Source organism: Ursus maritimus, unplaced genomic scaffold, assembly GCF_017311325.1.
Source record: "Ursus maritimus isolate PB19 unplaced genomic scaffold, ASM1731132v1 scaffold_8, whole genome shotgun sequence".
NCBI classification, from domain to species: domain Eukaryota; kingdom Metazoa; phylum Chordata; class Mammalia; order Carnivora; family Ursidae; genus Ursus; species Ursus maritimus.
Window position 1 is genome coordinate 48282097 of NW_024426996.1, and position 18017 is coordinate 48300113.

The window sequence follows — 18017 nt, forward strand, 5'->3', positions numbered from 1 at the left end:
CAGGTAGGAAATTCTTTTTTTTTTTTTTTTTTTTTTTTTTTTCTTTCCTTCCTGCAGCCATCTTCCCTGCAATCCACTGATGTCCCTGATTTAGCTGCTATTCCCCGGATACCCATGGCCCTGGTCAGTTTCCCTAAGTTAGCCAGTTACAGACATGTTCCCATCTCTTTTCAAAAGCACCCAAATTTTTAATTCTCCCTTTTCAACACCTACCTAACTCCCTAACACATTTATAGAAATTCCATCTCACTTCATATCCTAGCCACTTGCGTCTTCTTAACAGCAATATTAGGATAAATACCCATCTCATTAAAAAAAATGTTTATGAAAATGAAAACACAATCATCCCATTATCACTGAAGAATGCCCCGTTTCCACTCCGATAGTAATGGGGCCTCATTTTCTGAAGGCCAGTCACCAGGATACGCACTTTCCTTGCCTTTACTGTGGACATTCGCTACAACACGGCGAACTGTACACTTCACAGACACAGAGTGGTTACGCACAGTTCTCAAGGTCACACAGCTTGTGAGTGAGCTGACACTGGAACGCAGAGTCTGTGCCCTCAACCTCCTTACACACTGTCCTCTGTTCCTTTTACATTTCTTCTCTCCCTTTTCTCATCCCTCTCCATAGAGGCATTTCCTCGCAGCCTCATCGGTCTTAAAGATGTGAGATGCCTTTTTCGTGTCAGCGACACCCATCAAAGCACTTGCATCCAGTTGGTACACTAAGCAGCCTGTTGTCTGTAGGAATTATTTCTATCATCAGCCGTCCTCAGGGACCTATACTCATTTCCCGCTGATCGGGGGTTCTTTTCACACCATCAGATCATTTCTTTCTCCCTTAATTCAGCACATTCTACATGCGCGAAGTTCCAAAAATCTGTTCCCGAAATATCTCAGAGTTGAACGCGGTCTTCGGTGACTCCAGCTAGAGCCAGATTGGGTGGCTCTCAGTTGGTGGGCAGGGTGTTGCCATTTAGGAACATTCCTTCCTATAGCGTTGCACTTTGTTTCCATTACAGTAATTCTGCATCTCTGTCCAGAATAATGATTCAATGATAATGATTAACAAGTATCCCAGTAACAGGAATTACTGACATATTTAATTGTTACGAGGGAATGCTGACATCAGGGTGGGGGGCAGTGGATTTTACAAAGGTAGAACATGCAACAATAAGAAATTACTGAGGAGACGAAAAAGAAAAAAAAATAGTGCGACAGGCTCAACTGCGACTTTAAATATGTCGCTGTCTTCCTCTCACAAATATGGTTGTGATTTAAGAGAAGGGCTTTTTTTTTTCAGACCTGACTTGTATTTTTTCACACCAGTACAACAATTTATGGGGTAAGGTAGACCCTGGGGAGAAGTGCTATGTTATATAAACATATGCTAGCCTGCTTTTCCGACTTGTCTAGATGATGTTACTGGGTTTTGTTTTGTTTTGTTTCTAATTTCCAGAAAAAAATATTTTAGCCACTATGATTAGTACACCAGATTAAAAACCAAAAAGCAAGCTACATACATCAAGGATCATTTCATATCACGATTAATACCAGCAGCTTAGTATTGGCAAAACTTTTAAATTTATCGTGGCTTTGCAGACGTGCACGGTAAAGTCCTCCAAAGCACCATCTGGTTCTGCTCTCCCTGGCCTAGGGGATCTATAAAACTACCGAAGGAAATTGAAGTTAAGGAACAAGCATGTGTTTTACAGAATTTCAGATCTCTTGATTGAGGTTTGTAAAGTCTCTCTGAAAAACAATAAAAATCTTTGTTAAACTCTTTGGTGTCACCCCTGTAGGAAAGGTATTAATAAACTACATTAGTGATATGATTTTCCTAAATCGTGCTATTGCCCACTTGACCAACACAATAAATTACTTTACATATGAGGAATTTCCTGGTTAAAATAGTCTTTATTCATCTATCAGCTTTTAATTACCTAGATAGCATGTCATAATTTATTGGTCACAAGACCAGCCCTTGCCAATGGGGTGGGACAGTGTTATGATACAACGGAGTTTCATCCAAGATTACTGTGCTTAGCCAAGTAGCCTAGAGGGAACAACTACCCTGAAGTCTGTCAGATGTTCTTCAATGAGCTGACAGTTGGGAGCCCATCCAGCAAAACACACTGTTGGTCAACAGGCCTTATGCCCCGACAGTAAATGAGACAGGCCAGACTTCCACAGTATTTAAGGCAGCTGACTGAATAGCCACTTTCCAGCCCGTTCTGTAAAGAGAAGCCTGCGTAGAAACACTAAGAAACAGAGGCGCCTGGGTGGCTCAGTCGGTTAAGCGTCTGCCTTTAGCTCAGGTCATGATCCCAGAGTCCTGGGATCAAGACCCCCGTTGGGCTCCCTGCTCAGTGGAGATCCTGCTTCTCCCTCTGCCTGCCTCCCCACCGCTCCTGCTCTCTCTCTCTCGCTCTGCTCTCTATCTCAAATAAATAAAATCTTAAAAAAAAAAACACTAAGAAGCAAAGAGAGAGATGGATATGACAACTGTAATGTCAAATCAGGACATTTTCAAGTTAGAGCCGTCTTTAGAGTCGTTGTGAGAGCTGGCTTTCTGTAGAGACAGCATCTTTAACAACAACACAGAGCAAACCTATATTGAATGTCTAACATATGCCAGGCTCTGTGTTGGGCAGTGGAGGATGCAGAGATGAATGGAATCAGTTCTTACCCTTAGGGATCTCATTGCTAATGATGGGATGTTGATGTCATAAATGTAAGAGACGGTATGGCAGAACCAAACCATAGGAAATTGAGCAAACCATAGGAAATTGAACAAAGCCTGCTGTTAGTATGTCAGAATTTGCCTGTTCTCTAAAGTCAACTCATTCTTGCATCCACTCATTTCTTAAATATGTGTTGAGAGCGTAATGGGTGCCAGGTAATGGGTTAATTAGGCCAGATCCCCATTAGCATATAGGTTGAGGGGACCAGGGAATGGGAGGGAGAAACAATAAAAAATCAGTTAACAAATGACTAAAGGATGAATGACTAAAGGTAATTTCACAAAGTGATAGGAAGAAAACAGGGTGCTATGATATGTGGCAGGACGACAATGGCTGCCCCAGGAAGGTCTTTTTGAAGAAGGCATGATTAAGCTGAAACTCAAAATGATGCATGTATGAAGAAGAGCATTGCAGGGCTGAACGACCAACAGGTGTCTGTGCTCTGAGGCAGGAATGCTGGAACAGAGAGCATGGGAAAGAGTGCTGAAAGGAGGAGGTGAGATGGGCAGAGGGTAGATCACCCCTGAAAGCTCGGCATTCTCGCTCATAAGACCAGCATGGCTTGTTTCTGAGTTACGTGCCAGGGATTCCATCAGAAAGGCCCAGAAAGGAAACCACGAATGTCACTGTGTGATCTGCTTCAGTAAAGCTTATAATTGAACACAATTCTTGCATTCTGTGTTAGAGTAAAATAAAGAGATCGTCAGTGAGCGGTCAAAAGCTGCTTTGTTCCATGTTATCACTTAGGCTTCCTAGCAGTACCATCTGAATCAAGTTATTTTTTGGCATATTTTTTGATGCTTAAAAAAAGTGATTGTGGATTAATGATAGCAGTTTGTTTCTCTGTCATGTAAAAGAAGTTTGGTGATGGCAGTCAGTCCAAGGCTGGTGTGGCAGCTGCACAGTCATCAAGAACCAGGTTTCTGCAATTTGCTGCACTGCCAACCTCATAATCCAAAGTGGCTGCTTCAGCTCTAGCCATTTAATCAACATTCCAGCCAACAAGAAAGGGAAGAAGACAGATTAACCCTTTCTCTTTGATGCTCTTTCCTAGACATTGCCCACCACATTTCCACTTTGATCTCATTGGCCGCGAGCTAGTAACATGGCCATACATAGCTACAACTAGAGAGCCAGAGGAAGGTAGTCTGAGCTAGAGGACAAAGTGTCCAGCCAAGAATCAAGTGTTTGCATCTAAGAAGGGCAGGGAGGATATATTAGGGGAACAACTAAAAGTTTTTACCATGAAAGTTAGTAATTTTTTCAACATAAGCCATTTAACAGCCTTTATATGTCTTTCTTACAGCTAAGTGCTTTTGATTTTTTTGAGGTTTTTAAAAATAATTTCCTAAAAGAGATGGTAATTATGTGACAGGATGGAGGTGTTAACTAATGCCCTGGTGGTACTTACAATTTATAAACATATCAAATCAGCAAATTCTATGCCTTAAACTTACATGTTATGTGTCAATTATATCTCAGTAAAGCTGGAAAATAAATTTAAAATTTTTTAAAGTAACTTTCTACAATCTGAGATATAGGTCAGTATGTTTCACAGATTGAATTACTAGAAATCGAACAATTGATGTTTTCTGAGATGGTTTTTGAGATAAAGAGCCAACACAAAGTTCTAAAAAAACTGCGGGAATGACAGAAGAAATAAACAGGTTGAGCACTGAGATGATGTACTCTATCTTACACAACTCGTCCAGGAACATCATAACACTTTTAAGCTATATTTCTTATAATAAAAAGAATATTTGGTTACTAATTCTGCCCTCATTTTTCTACTTGTAAGTTTTTTAAATAGCACAACAAGGAAGATTAAAACTAATTCTGTTCTCAATTATTTTCACTATTCTGGGAACTAGATCCCTAGGAAATAAAGTTTCAGAGCCACACATATCCTGGCGCTCTGGTTCCTTTTCAGAAAGATGATTTTGCATGTTCAGTTCTCAGTATATATTGGTATATAGTGAAATTTAACTTTCTTTTTAAAAAAAGTTAACTTCTCACTTCAGGTCCCAACTAACTAACTCTTCATCCCTTTCCTCTGAGCATCTTTCTTAGTCATTTCTTTTCTCATTCTTCCCTTTGCCAGAGGGCGGAGATGCAAAGCTGTTCCCTGCATCATACAGCTAGATTGAATATCAGTTCTCAGTCCCTCAGACCTAGCGCTCCCACTTCAGCCCCTCACCACCATCCAGAAATGTCCATGGGGGGCAAAAAGCATATAAATACCGAGAGCTAGTATCTAATTTGCATATTTTTTCTATGATTTGGAACAACTTGCATCTTTTCTAAGATTTTTGTTTGTTTATTTGGAATAGGCCAGGCCAAGGTTTTTCTTTGTCTCTGAGTAATCAAGAGCTTCTGGGAATAATTGCAAACATAACTGGAGTTTATTTGAAACACCCTTCTTAGTTGTTTTCTGGGTGTTCTGCCTTGTCTGTTTTTATGGAGAAACTAATAATTCATCCTGTAGCAGAGCCCAAGTCAGTGCAGTACAACTGAGATTTACAGAGTGCCTCTGTGTCAGTGGCTCATAAGGTGAAAAAAGAGAGTCCTCCTGAGGAGGGTGAGTCTTGTGGGTAAAACAGATCGAGGGGTAATTATAATGGGGGATGCTAATTATTGTGATCAGGATGCCGAGGGGCTAGCAGAGGAGGGGCCCCTCAACCCCCAGGCTATAGTTTGCATGGTTTCTTGGTACTTCTGGTCCCAAGCTATCCAAGAAGGCAAGTGGGAGAAGGACTTCCCAAGCAGAAAACAGCCCAAGCAAAGAAGGAGCTTGGGGTGGCCACGGTAGGGAACGGTTAGAGCTAGAATTGAAAAGTTAAGCAGAGACTAGGTCACAGAAAGCTACTCTAATGTCATTAACAGCATTACTTTAAACCATGGCGGATGGCTTTTCATTATGAAATACAGAGTATTCTAGAAAGTACCTGAGACCATAGAATAAAGATTTGGGTCAGAGGACATGACTAACAATACTAATAATAAACGAGTAAAGATGAAAAACATTTTGAATTTTGACATGACTATAATAGGATATAGTTGAAGATTTGCAAGAATTTTTTTCAGCTAAAATAAGACATCGAAGACCTTTCTCAGTGATAAACACCAGAACATAGAACTTGGCATGTGCCTTCCTCTGTCTTTGGGTTTTATCAGAGGGAAGTTTTGAGCTAGACTACCCAAGATATGTAGGCACTGAAGGGTTTCAGTGGAAGTTCATGTCTTCAAGCCAAAGTTTCTAGGAGCTTGAAGTTTGTCTCTGGTTAAAGTACAAAGTAGTGGGGATGCACCATTTAGTGCTGCCCCAGTGATACCCAGGTACTCCAAATTCAACCCCATACCCAGGTACCGCAATTAATTGAGATAGAAAGGCTTGAGCCTCTGGGGAAAGGCTCACACAACTTAGAGACCCTGGCAATGTCACACCCTGGTGCTTCCCAGGCCTTGGACACAAAGACACTTCCAGAAATGTTAGCAAGTTGAAATTCAAGTAGCACGGTATCGTCTGAAAGCAACACTGATTTTGATGAGCCAAGACGAAGTTTCCATACATCAGTGGTTGTGTTGACAGGAGAAGGCACGATGTTGAGACACTAAATATTATTCTGTTTATATAAAATTTATATCTTGCCATAAAAATATAGATGTTAAAGTTGTGAGTTTCAGCTTTCAAGATACCAAAAGGTATCCTTGTACCCCAGGCGCAGTGCATCAGCTCTCCCAGCCCCTGAGAGTAGGAAGTGAGAAAGGGAACTCGGAGGAAAGACCACGTGAGTAACAGGCTGGATGAGATGGCAGTGAAAGTGGAGCAGAGGGACAGAGTCTACCTTTTCCAAAAAAGTGTCCAGCTGACAGGGCAGAGACAAAGCACTGAGGCACGGGAGGGAGAAGAGAGCCATAGTGTGGTTGGAAAGACCCAGAAATTTTGTATGAAAAGAAACCTGAAAACCTGAAGTTTTTTTATGAAAATGATTTCAGAAGATGCTTCCAGGGGACACCAGAAAGATCAACCCCGGGGCACCTGGGTGGCTCAGTCAGTTAAGCGTCTGCCTTCGGCTCAGGTCATGATCCCAGAGTCCTGGGATTGAGCCCCGCATCAGGAGCAGGGAGCCTGCTTCTCTCTCTCTGCCTGCCACTCCCCCTGCTTGTGCTCTGTCTCTCTCTGTCTCTCTCTCTCTCTCTCTGCAACAAAAAAAAAAAAAAAAAGATTAACCCAGAAAGAGAAGGAGGCAAGAGATGTTAAGTGAGCTCATAACTTGGTGAATGGCTTTAAAAAAAGTAGTGGGAAGTCATGAGATGTGAGGATCCCCACACGGTCACACAGACCGCCCCCTGCATGGACAGGGTTGCTCTACCAAGATATTTCAAAGGCGCCGTGGCCAGAAAGAACTATTACACTCTTGGGTCTGACACCCTACTGGCCAAATTCTAAGAAGCACGTAATGGGATATGTAAGCTATATATAATAAGTGTTTGGATTTTTTTTTCCAAAACTTGTTAACTCCCTTGGAAAAGCCCTAAGTCTTCAAAAATAAGCCCTCCTACACAAAGAAAATGAAAGGTCCCATTCACAGCAACAACAGGAGAGACTGTGGCCAGTTATGTATGGGGTGAGTGAGAAGAAAGCTAGAGAATTAGATAAATGAGAGAAATATAAGAAAACAAGTTAAATAAATAAACATACCATGTTCCTGATTGGGAGGATCACTATTGAATTGCCCCTTCTTCCCAATTAGAGAACAATTTGGGGAAAAAGAAAAAGACAATACATCTTCTCTGCATGATTGTAACTGAGCCTAGGAAAATAATCCTAAATGTGGAAAGGGAAGTTAGGGTCTGACTAGAAATAGTGGTTTTATTATAGCTATCTTGAATGTTTCTCATATCAGCAAAAATTTATGATATTTCTGCTTTTTAAGGTAAAATTCAGAATTTTGATTTATGTGAGTAGCTTAGAGTCATTAAATACACTTTGGAAAATAGAGGCAAAAGGAAAGAAACAGCACTGCCCCACTATCCAAAGGTAATCACTGTTAACATATTAGTCCAGTCTTTTTTTTTTTACCCTTAATTTGTACACTTAACTTTGATTAAATAATTTATTCTTTCCACAATTACGTGTCAAAGGACTATTCTAGTTGCTGGGGATACAGCAGTGAACAAAAGAGAAAACTCCTGCCCGTGGGTGCTTATACTCTCGAGGGAAGGGACAGGGGAAGGAGAGGGACACTTATCTAAGTCTGTTCTGGAGCACGCTAGATGGTAGCAAGTGCCACGGAGGAAAGAGCATAGAAAGTACTAACGTGGGAGTGGGGTGCTACTTTAAGTGGGATGGTCATGGAAGGCAGGTGACCTTGAGCAGAGATCAGAAGACCTGGTGGGAACTTAGGCCAGGGTGGAAGGGCTAGGAAGTGGGTAGAGACTGGATTTGGGGGGAGGAGGATTTTGATCTTAGAATCCTTTTAATTTTTTAAACATGTTTTATTTGATAAAATGTACATAATTTACTATTTATCATTTTAAACATTTTTAAGTGTAGAGTTTTGTGGTAATTAAGCACATTCACAGTGTTGTGCAACCATCACCCCCATCCATCTCCAGAACTTTTCCATCATCCCAAACTGAAACTCCATCTATTAAACAATTAGTCCCCATTCCCTCCTCCCCCCAGCCCCTCACAACCACTGTTCTACTTTCTGTCTCTGAATTTGACTAGTCTACATAATGCATATACATGGAAACATAGAATATTTGTCCTTTTGTGTCTGGCTTATTTCATTTAGCTTCATTTAGCAGGGTTCATCTGTGGTAGCATGTGTCCAAATTTCTTTTTTTTTTTTTTTTTAGGCTGATATCCCATTGTATGTAGTTTATCCATTTATCTATTTCATATATCCATTTATCTATTGATATTTCCACCTTTTAGATGTTGTGAATAATGCTGCTCTGAACATTGATGTGGATTTTGTTTTTAAGTAGAGCAGATTGGATTTGCCAAAGACTGGATGTGCAGTTTGGGAGAAAAGGGTGGAGAAAGGATGACTCGTAAGTTTTTTGGCCAGAACAGCTGGAAGGATAAAGTTAATGTTTGTTGAGATGGGGAAGACTGGGATGACATATTCTTCTTTTTATTTGACATTGCAACGTATTCATGTAGCTAATAAAAGTCTTCATTAATGTTGGTAGGAGACCTTCATTCTCTTCCTGCCCATTCTATATCCTTTCCTGACTCCCCCCAAAATTACATCATTTCCAGTTATCCTACTTTCCCTGATTCAATGAAATATTTCTGTTGGTTCAGATGGGGGAGGGGTGGTTTAACATACCTTACTTTTAATGCAAGTTGCTCAGCTTTGTTTGTTTGTTTAAGATTTAATTTTAAGTCATCTCTATACCCAATATGGGGCTCGAACCCCTAACCCCAAGATCAAGAGTTGAATGCTTTACTGACTGAGCCAGCCAGGTGCCCCTGTTGCTCCACTTTTTTAAAAGAAAATACAGCCTATGTTGAAAAAGGATGGTTAAGGACCTGGATCAACCTTTTCTCCCCCCTCCCCAGATCACATAAACACCTAGTTATAGCTGCTCCCAGGGTAACTCCATGCCAGAATACAGGAAAACCAAGCCAAGTGTCATGGCCACGTCTAGGAGCAGAGAGTCCCAAAGGTCTGGGGTTTTCAACTTTCAATCTCTCCAAACACTGGATTGTAAGAACTTATTTATCGAACAGTCATTTACTGAGCACCTGCTTGGTGGTTAAGCTCTTTGGTTGTCAGAACTCATCAAGATACATTTCTTCCTCTTACAGAGATTATGGTCTAACTGAAAGACAAAGGAGCACCTAGAAAATGGGTGCTAGGTGCCCCCAAAATGGAAGCCCAGAGTAGGGTCAGTTCACCCAAGTGTAAGGAAGGAGGTGCCAGCTGATGTGAAAGTTAAATAAACAGGAGGTCAGAGATGGAAGGGCCCAAGGATGAGAGTGAACATGGGCACCTTCCAAGATAAAACACACCTGTGTAGCTAGAGATGGGGGCTGGCTGAAGAGAGGGCACGTGGGAAGCAAGCACAAGTCAGGTAGGCAAGGTCTTAAATCCTATTAAGGATTTGGTACTGTCTCCTCAGGGTGTTATGAAGCCATGGAATGGGTTTAATCCAAGAGCTGCTAAAATCTAATTTGCACTCTGGAAGTACCCCCCGGGCTGCAGTGTGGGGACAGGGCTGGAGCAGAGCAACACGGAGTCATGAAGTCTAGCTTGTAGGCGAGTAGGAGGATGGGCAAGTTTCTGGACTGGGGTCATGGCGGAAGGGCTGGCAAAACACAGAACAGAACCTGGGGGTATAAAGAGACCAGAATAGAGCCCACATTTGTGTCTTATACAGCTGGCAGTGAAGCCATTCCCTAGATAGTTGGCACAACGGAAGAGCAGGTTTGGGGAGAAAACAGCGTGTGTTCAATTTGAGATGGATTACATTCAAAGTGCCAAGAGATGTAAGCCACGGGGAGAGATTGTGACTGATCCCCATATAGATAATAGAAACCACCAGCCTTCCCGGGGAGTGTGTTTACATGGTAACGGAAGCCTCCTGACAGAATTCTAGGATATTTTACCTTTCCCTTTATTTAAGGCTTTTTTAGACAATCCGTTTTCTAATAATTACAGTCTGTGAACAATGTCTTGAGCAGCCTGGATAATATTGTCTAACATGGATGTACGTGTACGTAACCAGCCACATTCTGTCCTGTTTGTTTTCACTGATGTTTTCCTATTTAAAAGAACCCACATTGAATATCTGCATGCCCCAGAATTAGTTCCAGGGAATGTGTTAATAAGCAGAATGTGGATAAATACATTTAGAAACCTTGATTTAAAAAACTTTTCCATGGTGCCTGGCTGGCTCAGTCATAAGAGCATGTGACTCTTGATCGCAGGGTCATGAGTTAGAGCCCCATGTTGGGGGTAGAGATTACCTAAATAAAACAATAGGTAAATAAACAAATAAATAACGGCTCAGTAGGGTTCTTTACAGCGATTTCTCACTACTTTGCAGTGTGACTCTTCAAGAGGATGCTGCAGTGGTTTATTTCTACCTTTACTAAGCCCTAGGCCATAACTTGCTTTTGGGGGGTTGTGCTGTCAGGGCTAGTAACCACAGAACAGTTTCATGGGATACTAATCTATATGCAAAAGCTGTCCCAAATTTCAACACATAGTTCCAGAAATTGAATTATCAAATTAACAGGAATGAATGTTTACGTCCTTGATTCACGTTGCCAAATACCTTTCCCAAAAGCCAATACATTGCCAGTGGGAATATAAATTATTACAAAGAGCTGTTTCTCCCACACCAACTGTGATAGTGAATTGTTTAAATCTGATCTGATTTGTAGCGTTTCTATGACTACACAGAGGCACAGCACTTTTCCACGTTATTGATTACTTGCTGCTGCTTTTGTGAATACCTTCTCTGGTCTTTTGCCTATTTATTGGGATCTTAGCTATTCTTATGAAGATAAGAACTTTTATATTCTTATTTTTATAATCAGGTATTAATGCAGAATTTCATATATTTGTGTTACTCAGTCATTCTCCCAGTTTCTTGTCTATCACTTACTTTTTAGTTATGTTCTTTTAGAACATGTGGAACTTATACATTTTTATGAATCCGTTCTTTAAAGCATTTCTTCTTACACTTGTTTTTTCTGTTTTTTTGTTTTGTTTCTTTTTTACTGTTCTTAAGCTTAGAAAGTCCTTCTATAAAGCTTTATCTAGACCTTAATAATCACTCCTTGGTTTTTTGTTATTATTGACATGAACTCTTCACCTCCCTGGAATTTATATTAATTTATCTTGCTGTCCTCCCTCCCCTCTGCAAAACAACTAAACAAGATTTACAGCACTGTTTTCTGCATAATTTTCCCTTCCTACATTATGGTGCCCTGACAGTCTTTAATAATTTTTATGAAAAAGATGATTTGTCTCCATTTCCTAAATTAGCAAATCGAGATGAATAGCAACGTATTAATGGTCAGTTACCTTGGTCAGTTTCAGTCTTGAGATGAGAATATATTGTGACATTTAATGTGATGAAAACCATGACATTTACAAACTGACTGACACTGAATTTGATACTGTGACAAAAATTTTCTTCCTTGAAGCTCATAGGAGAGATCACTAGAAAGAATGAAACACCTAGGTGTTTCAAGAAATTTGAAAATTAAATGAAGAAGGGAAAGGTTGTTAATCAGTATCAATAATAAAAGCAGCTACTCTGCAAACACAGTGGGGTTTGATTCTTAGTCTACTTTCCAGCTGAGGAAGCAGAGACTCCAGTCATTTCCCCCAGGTCTGAGAGCTAGGAAGGGAGGGCAGTGCCAGCACTCCTGAGGGCTGTTTATCCTCAGTCCTGCTCCAATCAGGGCCCAAGGAGATAGTCTGAGGATTCCCCAAAGGGCCTTCTCTTTGAGACCGCGTCTGTACGTTACCGAAGAATAAGAGTTCTAGTGCACCAGTCTGACATTTATTGTTTAAAGGCAGGGTAGAGGGAAGAACCACATCGCTGTAGCTGTGTAGACAGCACATTTAAAGCCTCTCGCCTAGGAGACCGAACTGGGGGCCCTGACGGGGAAGACGTGTTTCTCTCTGGTGTGGGAACCAGGTGCTAAGGGAGCCCCTCCTGTGCTTGGAAGGGAAGCCCTTCTTATCCAGTCAAGCCCCTTGGCATGGCTAAGAGGCGCAGACGCTGGTGTTTTCTCAAACGCTCTTTCTCTGCAAGTTCACACGGACGTTCCCGAAGCATGCCTCATTCCTCCGCACGCCGCGTTTTCCGGCGGCAGGAGTGCTCTTTGGAAGCCCGCGCGGTCCGACGGCCTGCCAGCGCTGCTGTGCGGACACAAGCGTTTGTTTGTTCCCCGCGCAGGCCTGTGTCCTCCGCTTTCCTGGCTTTGCAGCAACTTCGCCGGAGCCATTCTCAAGTCCCCCGGGAGCCACTTTTGTGGCAGATTCCATTTGGTTTCACAAGGCCTCGAGGAGGGGCCGTGGGGACCGCTTGGCACGGCCCCCCACTCTCCCACGTTCGGAGCAATTTACAAACTGCTCAGGAGGGAGCGCGCGCCCAGCCCTGAGCGGGTCGCTGTTACGCCCCCCCCCCATTGTCTGCGGGGATCGGGCGCCTTTCCCCAGCTGACCTGCCTGCGAGTGGCAAGATGTGAAAAGTTAGAGACAAAAATGGTCTCTCCAGACGGAGGGGGAGCTTTCTTGTACAGAAAGGAAGGAAATACCTCTGTGGGATTTTATTTTTTTCTCCCCCCTCTTCATCCAAAAAATACAAAGAGACTCTGTCTTTAATGCGAATGTCGGCTTTAAATCTTTTAGGTTTGGATTAACTCTGCAAAAGAAAAAAAATCTGACAGGCTTTCAGATATGACGCAGAAAAACTTTTTTCCTCCCAATTCATGTTGTTCATTTGTAAAGCCAAAGGCTGGCGGACTGAATAGTGAGCGCCAGTTGTTCCACAGTCATAGTTAACATCACAATGGTCAGAATTAGCAGCCCAGAGTCTCCGCCACCTCGTTTGCCTTTTCCACCAGCCACATTTAATACAAGGTGGCAAAGGCGAGCATAAATCTTGCTTTTTTTGCCCCTAAATTAAAATAGATTAAAATTAAGCCAAGCAAATTAGGCATTTTCAGTTGCAGGACTTAGAATCTTATCTACCTTTCCCCCCAGATGCAAAAAGAAATGGTTGGGGTTTTTTTGGGGGGGGGGGGGTCTTTTCTTTCTCTCTCTCTTTTTTTCTTTTCTTTCTTTTCTTTTCTTTTTTTTTTTTTTTTTTGCAGTTGTTACCTCACGAAAAAGCTTCCTTCAATCTAAACAAAACCCACTGATTTGATAGACATTTCCTATTACATAGTAATTGTTGGTTTTCACTATTGAGGATGTCAGCAAACATGTTGAAGATCATGTTTTGCTTATAAAATAAAGTGACTTTTATGTGAATATTTTCCATTTTGTTGGTGTCTAGAATATAGGTGCTATTTAATAGCATGTTTTTATTTTAAACATGCTCAGAGCTATTTAATCCTATGTAGGGGGAAAAAGAACCATAGCATCCTTGAACTGACAGTCTATATCAATGAGCCCATGTTAATGCAAAAAAAAAAAAAAATTAAACTGCAGTTCCTGGTCTTCAGTTGAGAGTCAAAATGAATAGGTCATCTCAAGCTTAATTTAAAATTAGTAAACTTTATGTTAGATAAGGATTGATTGATTAGGACTGTTAACATGTAACTGTATTGGTCTGTAAGAATTAAACTCTAGGTCATTTTTAATTCCTGAACCACACCTGGTTAAAAAAAAAATAAAAATCCTTGTGAATTTGAGCCAAGTGTAAATGTGCTTGCATTAGTTGGCTGCTTTTTAATGGAGTTATACCAATACATTTATGCCCTTAAGCAGGCACTGCAAATTTACTCTAATAAACAAATAGCCTCAAAGTGAAATAAAATATTTCTTTTGGTTTTACTGTATGACATATTCCTTTTAAACTCTGTGTAATCTAATTACATTACAGAGGGATTTTTATTCTAATGGCAAACAGCTAATAGATTTATTAATTTTTTAACCATAGAATGATTTTCCTTGTAATCCAAAAGATTCTGATATAGTGATTTGGTATTTAATACAAAGGAATGATGAAAACTATTTTTAATACACTGTTATTTGGGTTTTACACACTAGATATTTGGTTTGACTTTCACAGTAACAGGACATACCGATACAAGTTATGTAAATCTTTGAACAAAAATTAAGATTATTCTGCCTAATATCATAAATATCTTAATTGATTAAACTATATTGTGGTTTATATAGATGATTTTTTAATATAATGTAACATTTTACAAGTTAATTTTTATTTGCTAGGAATTGTAAATTTAGTTTCTAACTCGGATTTATTTTACATGTTATAAAAGAATGTAAGCCAGAAATTTGCTCCAAAAGATTGATTTTGATATTCTAAGTTATAAAAGAAGGTCAAAGTTTATTACTCCACGTACTGACCACAGTAATAAAAATCTCACATAAAACTATGAAAAGATTTGGCACATGATAAAACCTTGCTATATTAGCTGCGTAAAGGGGGAAAATAGATGTAGTAAAGACATGTTTTAACACATTTGGCTTTTAGTTGCAAATTGTGCACAAGTTTGGATTTAAAATTACTGTATATCCTCTTGCAGAGTGAGATTTTTTTTCATTATTTTACTTAAAATCATGTAAAGACTAAACATGAATTATGTACGTCTTGGGTGTGAAAGCCATGTTGTTTCTGATCCTTTCCTCAGGCTGCCATGTTGTTCAGCTCAGGCGTCTTCTGGATGGGCCTATTATTTATTCCTGTGGCGTCCTTGCTTCTCGATGTGGCGTACAAGGTGTAAGTATAGTACTTGGTTATGGACATAAACATATAGATGTATATTAATCCTCAGATTTCTCCAGTTATAACGTCAGGTCAAGAATGTAGAGTTTACAAAGTGGAATTACTAATATTAGTTAACTCTGCATATGTAAATAAAGAAGAAATGAGTGATTGAAGACTTAGGAAATTAAAGATGGAATGAGAAGTAAAGCAAGGAGTTTCAATTAATATTAGAGAATACATTTTTAGAAATCAGCTTGAAAAATCCATTCAAGGTAGAAGAAAATCTGTTATCTCAAAACACATACATATTTTATTGATGAACAATAGTTGTGGGAGGAAAAAAGGTTTTTGCCTGCCTGTTTCAAAGCCTATATGCAATATAGAATGAAAGAAGCTTAAACTTTACTAATTTTTCTCAAGGATTGTCAGTTTTAAAATGTTACCTCTTCCCACAAAAAAAGGTATCATTAAAGTTAATTATATGATGCCTATTTAATAACTATGAGAGATTTAATATTATAAAACTAAACCATTCCTTTTAAGACTTGTTTCTGTAATTACGTAATGCTCAGAATTACTGTAATTTCTTAGATTCCATTGAAAAGCGATCGCCTATACTCTACTTACTGTTGTACCTAGCAGCTTGATAATACACCAGTTTTGTAAAGTGTTACATCTTCACACGAAGATTTACATGCAAATGCTTTTTTCCCCCAGTATCAAGAGGACTGCTTTTAAAACATTAGTAGATGAAGTTCAGGAGCTGGAGGCAAAATCTCAAGACCCAGGTGCAGTTGTGCTTGGAAAAAGGTAAAATACACACCGAATATGTTCTTTCCCAAGTGAACTTTATGTTTTACTAGGGTTAGAAATAAGTGGTAAAACGTATATTCCTCATTTAACATGGAGCAAGCCCGTGTCAATGACCTATTTTAGAATCAGAGAGCTGTGGATTCAAATCGAATGTGCCATTCACTAAGCTACGTGTGACCTTAGCCAAGTTGCTCAGTACTCTTGAGCCTCGATTTTTCTCATCTATAAAATGGGGATAATAATATCTCCTTCATGGCTAGTTTTTAGAATTAAATAAGATATAATTTTCAAACCAGGTAGCTTAGCATCTGGTGCTTAATGAGCTTTAAATAAACAGTCGTTACAACTATTATTGTATTATTAAAATGAAAGGGGAGGAAAAAAGTCTTTTAGCTTGAAACAGTATCCGTAATAAAATTGTAGGTAGTGAAAACCAGAGCTTGATAAGGGCAGTGTGCACAACAGTAGTGTACCGTGTATTCAGAACTGACCTGGGCCTATGTCCCATGTGAAGTGCATTACTTTTTCAAGTCCTTTCCTCACTACCACCCCCTCTATAAAAGCAAGGTCAGAAACCTAATTAAATTGGCCACATTCACAAAGTGTTATAGGAAAGAAATTTAAAATGTTTGGAAACAGTCTATGTTCGAACACAATTATGAAGGTGATACCAGTTTCAGTTACACTAACGTGGGCTCAGGTTTTGTCTACACCAGAGGAAACACTTTGCTCCCGTGTCTGTCACTGTCATCACGATTTGCTATTGTTACTCAGTTTGACACAGTTAGGGTCAGACCGGGAACTCAAGCTGAGACCTTGGCTTCCAGCCTTCCTCAGTCGCATGAGGCCGGGGGGCTGGTCACCCGCACACCCGTCTGCGCCTCTCATAAAGGGAAGAGCCCCACTGTGTGTCGAGCACTCACTACATGCTAGGCGCCACACATATCATGCCTTATACGCTGTCACCTGGGATCCCCAAAACAGTCCTGTGCAAATTAGTCACCCCGTTTGTTGCAGATGAGGAAACTGGGGCTAAGTTCCCAGTCAGAAGTCACAAAGCAGGGCCTTCTGGGGCCCCTGCTCCTAACCATTCACTATTCTCCCTCCTTTTGCTGCTTTTCAAGAATGGGAGACAGCAGGGGCACCTGGGTGGCTCAGTCGTTAAGTGTCTGCCTTCGGCTCAGGGCATGATCCCAGGGTCCTGGGATCGAGCCCTGCATCGGGTTCCCTGCTCCACTGGGAAGCCTGCTTCTTCCTCTCCCACTCCCCTTGCTTGTGTTCCCTCTCTCACTGGCTGTCCCTCTGTCAAATAAATAAATAAAATCTTAAAAAAAAAAAAAAAGAATGGGAGACAACGGCAAAAACAGCCTACACCAGCCTGACAAAGTTCTTGACCTCTCTCATTGTCCCTGAGTATAGGACTGAAATGATAACTTCCAGAGTTACGAGTATTCTTCTCCCTCTACTTCCCCTCATCTGTGTCCTTTCATCTAAACATCTACACCTGGTCCATTGTCTGGCCCAAATAGTCCCTAGGTAAATCTTTTCTTTCACTCTAGCTGTAAAAAGGATATGCTAGGATCCTAGCTTACAAAGTTACGAATAAAACTGTTTACTAACAACTATTAGGGAAAGNNNATACTATTACTACCCTTAGGAGTCAATTCCTTCTATTTGTGAGTGTGTTCATAAACGTTATGTTAGGCCCCTGTGTGTGATATTTAGTTTTCCTGGTTCGTAGTACATAGGTGACTTCAACAATGCATAAAGCCAAGCGGAGCTTGTGATGTGGTGACCTCTTGATCCTAAAGAGTCAATGATTCTGTGAGGTAGGTAGTCCTGCCATTAAAAAAAAATAAGTCAAGGGGCCCCTGGGTGGCTCAGTTGGTTAAGCGTCTGACTCTTTATTTCAGCTCAGGTCTTGATCTCAGGGTCATGAAATCAAGCCCAGCGTAAGGTCTCCCTGCTCAGGAGAGAGTCTGCTTCTCCTTCTCCCCCTGCCCCTCCCCTTGCTCTC

At 40.6% G+C, this 18017-nt stretch overlaps 1 protein-coding gene across 1 annotated transcript in view; it reads left to right on the top strand.

Annotated features, from left to right (window-relative positions):
• ATP8A1 (ATPase phospholipid transporting 8A1) overlaps positions 1–18017 on the top strand; it is a 223768-nt gene that overhangs the window by 193694 nt on the left and 12057 nt on the right. Inside the window, exons 33-34 of the mRNA XM_040624838.1 lie at positions 15111–15199; positions 15905–15997. Coding sequence (XP_040480772.1) covers positions 15111–15199; positions 15905–15997 — 182 coding nt within the window. The remainder of the gene's footprint in view (positions 1–15110; positions 15200–15904; positions 15998–18017) is intronic.